Raw genomic sequence first — 4295 nt, forward strand, 5'->3', positions numbered from 1 at the left:
GTAAGTTATCTATATTTCCCAGTCTTATTAAAATGGGAAATGCTCTTAACAAACAAAAAAATCTTCTGCATTTCATTAAGGTCAGACAGCATTGCAGAAGTTCACAGGGTGCAACAACGGGGTTGTTTCTCTGACCTTTTGCGTCACGGGGAAAACTGCTTTGTATGTCAATTTGCTAATGTGTTCAGTGCTTCTACAGGTGAGTGCTATTAAAGCTGAGAGAGCAGGGAAGCTCTCATTGGACATACGATACATGGGACTGTCTGGCATAAAAATGTCTGTGCACTCACAGCAAGAACACAGGATAATGCTGAATATGTGTTTGAGTTCCAGTTAAAGGCCTTATGAATACATAGTAGAGTCTGAAATTTCCATTTTCAAGTTAACATGCTCTGTTTAAATGGCATGCAATAACAGAGAGATCAAAACAATTTTGCACTATTCATGTTTGAACTGTATTCATGTTAAGTGAATTAAGGGAGGCTGACAGTTTTATTAGGACTAATACCACAGTGTAATCCAGCCAGTCAACCCTCTCAATGTGTAATCTTCCCTGTAAACCTTCACGAGCAGGTCTCCTTGTATGAAGCTAAAGCCTGTTCCTCGGTATAGCAGTAATCCCACTAAGGCTCTTACAGAAGTGAAATCATTTCAGAATGAAAGGAGAGGCTTTATGACTGCTACTGATTCACTGAGGATGATGATTAATGAATAAACATTTCACAAACTACCTCAAGATCTGTCTCAACCTGCATTCAGGGTCCTCCATGTATCACCTCAGATGTTAGAGGTGAATGCAATCACTCTTTATTAGAAGAGGAGTGTTTCACCTAAACCACAGCTCGAGCTGGGATGTCATGACTCATCCATCCCCCTTTCTCCTCCCCCCTCTTCCTCCTCATATCCCTCCCATACTCACACACCTCCAACAATAACCTAGAGCACATCCTCCAACTTGAATTCATGCCTCGTGATGGGTGGCTGAGGAGTTATTGAGAAATAAAGGTCAAGTCCATTAAGCTGAGGGTCGGCTGTAAGTCACGATCAGCCGGAGAGGGGGTTGGAGTACCTGGCGGCCCATTGATCTTTCACTCTGTACAAGAGACTTTCAGTGTTCACCCCCTAACTATGGGCAGGTACATATGCCAATAGAATGACCCCATATATGTCATTAAGATGGATTTCTCAGTATCACACTCCCAAAGACGCCTCAGTGCAAATCTGACAGCAAATCTAATTCCTGACTCTTCAGCAGGGAGTTTTTAATCAATTCAGTATTCTTCCATGAAGACCAAATGTACAACAGAACACCAATTGAATATGCATGATGGCTCCATCCTGCTCAAGAGCTGCACCACTTCTCTAAAGGACGGATGCGAACTGATTTGCTTCTCTGACAGCGCCAGATGGGGTGAAATGAGATGGGATTTAATCTCCATCCTTCCACAGAAGCAAAAAAAAAAGAAAAAGAAAAAAGAAGAAGAAAAAAAGGGCCTGTAACATTCATCATGTCAGTGCAGGCCCAGGCTTGACGCAGCGAGCCAAATATACTGTAAACCATGTTCACGGAGACTCTCCTGAGTGTGGGCTTTCATTTACATCATATATCAGTATTTGCATCTCAAACGTTTTCACTATCACTGCATTTTCGTGGGCGATGCGTGTCATTACTCTTGTTGACACAGGACGGTGCATTTACAAATTAAACCTGCCCCAGATGATTATGAGCAATCCCGGAGAGAACAGCAGCTGAATGAGAGAGCGAATAATAATAATGTTAAAAATACATTTTGTCCTCTTCGCCATTCAGTGAACGAAACAAACAAACAAAAATTCAGCTGGCAGAGATAAAAGACTCAGACTGTTTTGCTCTTACCTCGACGTTTTTCCGCACGCATAATGACAATACAGCCATCAATATAGGTATTGCAGTATGTCCCATTTTCTCGCCTTCCTCTGCCTCTTTTTTTTATGACGAAGTTGCTGCTATATAATAACTGAGTCCAGCACAAGCTGTCTGGTTACATCGGCTGAAGTGATGGACACTGCCTTTCCTATATATCTCCTGCGTCTTCCTCCTGTTCGCTCGTCTTGCCAACGGGTTCTCCAATGGCAGCCTGGGCTTTTATGTGGATGAAGTCTGACAGAACCAAGCCCTGTTTCTGCGGGTATTTATCACACAGGCTACTCCTGGCGTCCTCACTGTGGCTTAGTGCAGAGAGACATCTGGTGGGGATGAGCTGAAAATGCAACCGCTCACTTTCTGTGTCACATTTAAAGTATGTGTGAGCGAGAGAGTTGGGGGGGGGAATTCACGTAGTTCATGTCTTAACCTGTGGTCCTACTGCTGTTTCAGTTGAAGACAAAGCAAGCTGACTTGTCATGTAGAGAATAATCTTGCAGGTGATTCACTGAATAACTCTTAAGGCACCTGGTTAACTGATTCAACTGCATGCAAATTTATTTAGAATGATTTTTAAAAATGTATTTATTAGTTATTGCATTCATATGTTACCAGTAATTTACAAGCAAATATACATTCACTGATCTTGAGCTAACTGTCACTTTTCTTTAAATCACATTCCTTCATCGGAAACATACTTTTGGAGGACATTTAAGTGGATATGAGCACTCTTAATAATACATTTGCAGCTATTGTCCCACTGCTATAAGTCTGCCTCAGCAACACATTGTTGCTAAGCAGCACTGTGACAGTGGGAAATGTCAATTTCAGAAGTCATATTGTTAGCCTGAGAAACGAAGGTCTTTCTCGGCATCACACCATGACAGGAAGCATCCATCCCTCCCACCATCCATTCCTCCCTCCCTCCCACCATCCCACCATCCATCCATCCAGGCAACCACTGACACTCACATTCACATCTAGGGGCACATTACAATCACCACTTAATCTAATGTGTATGTCTTAAGAGAAAACTGGAGTACCTTGAGAAAATCCAGGCAGGCACATACAAAGCCCACACAGAAAGGCCCCAGCTGGTGGATTCAAACCCAGGACTTTCTTGCTGCAATACCCTTAAGGGTGTAAACACCCTGGTTTGTGAAAAGCAAACAGTAGTATCCAAAGGTTGACCAAGAGTGAGAGCACCATCAGAAGATCAGTCCACTGAGAAACAAAGAAGCAACCTCACGCTCAAGAGTTAAAGCAGCAAAGGTCTTATCAAAAGATCATCACCTAATACGTATTTGTATTTTCTTCCTCAGGAAGGAAGTACAAATCTAAAAACCACGTGTATGTACCAGCAATTAACAACACAATATTATTAGCAGGCCAGCGAGAAAAAAAAAGTTGTTTTGGGGTTTTTTAAGATGGCTGGATTACAATAAATTGTCTGAGACAAATTAATTTGCCAAATAATGATGTGGCACACCAAAAGGTGGTGGTGGGATTTTATTATTATAAAATCTGGTAGGGGTTTACACGCTCTCCTCCATTCAGAGAAATGCCTCGTGCAGGATAGTGAGCTCAAGCTACCTTAAGACCAAAGAAGAGTAAGCAGTGCTGGCTCCTGTGGTCTTTCCTAATCATTTACCTGACCTGAACCTCACTGATCATCTATGTAAGCAAAGCATTCCTGACAACACTAAAGGATCTTTGGAGGATTGCCAGACCTATTCAGTCAATGCCATTCATGTCCATGTTGTTACTGCAAAGGTCGTAGTAAAGGTCTTGAATTTTTGTACTTGCTATTATTATTATTATTATTGTTGTTGTTGTTGTTGCTGATGCTGCTGCTGTTTTTGTTGCAACAGGAGTGGCTAAGTACTAAAATAATTTAATCAGTAAACAAATAGAGTTATTAAACATCAAAGTATTGCTGTCAAAATGATAAAACATCACAAAAATAAAAACCTCAGTTCATTCATTCTAAATGAAAGCCTGTATGCTGAGTGTAGTACAAAAACTAACATACTATATTTTGAAATAATGCAACAGAGTTTATACTCTGTAAACAGTCCACATGATGCATAATGGTACAAGCTTTTTATGAAAAATCTTTAGATTTTTTTAATACTTGGCAGCAACCTCCCTAAATGGTCAGCAGGGGGAACACATGTCTTGAAAATAAAGAAATAAAAGCTTCCTCTTACAGTAAGTCCCCAAACAGAAAAGCGGCTGGTTTAACAAAATGTTAGTTTGCACTCCCGGACAGCATATAGGGGCAGTTATAAGTTAAATTGCTCTACATCAGGTGGGCTTTCTTTTTTGGGTGGGGACAGGACCTACAGGTGTTTGGGGGCGTGGCTTGTGTTATGGGCGTGTGAGGAAAAAA

General features: G+C 41.3%; 1 protein-coding gene across 3 annotated transcripts in view; it reads right to left on the reverse strand.

Moving 5' to 3' along the window:
• Positions 1–2155, reverse strand: part of aplp1 (amyloid beta (A4) precursor-like protein 1) — a 34655-nt gene extending 32500 nt beyond the window's left edge. For 2 of the 3 annotated variants that reach the window (XM_040029492.1, XM_040029490.1), the window contains exon 1: positions 1877–2155. In XM_040029492.1, coding sequence (XP_039885426.1) covers positions 1877–1942 — 66 coding nt within the window. In that variant the 5' untranslated portion in view covers positions 1943–2155. The remainder of the gene's footprint in view (positions 1–1876) is intronic. The other variant, XM_040029491.1, reaches the window with a different exon arrangement.
• Positions 2156–4295: the final 2140 nt, after the last annotated feature.

This window comes from Simochromis diagramma, unplaced genomic scaffold (genome assembly GCF_900408965.1).
Source record: "Simochromis diagramma unplaced genomic scaffold, fSimDia1.1 OVJJ01000361.1, whole genome shotgun sequence".
In the NCBI taxonomy this organism is placed as follows: domain Eukaryota; kingdom Metazoa; phylum Chordata; class Actinopteri; order Cichliformes; family Cichlidae; genus Simochromis; species Simochromis diagramma.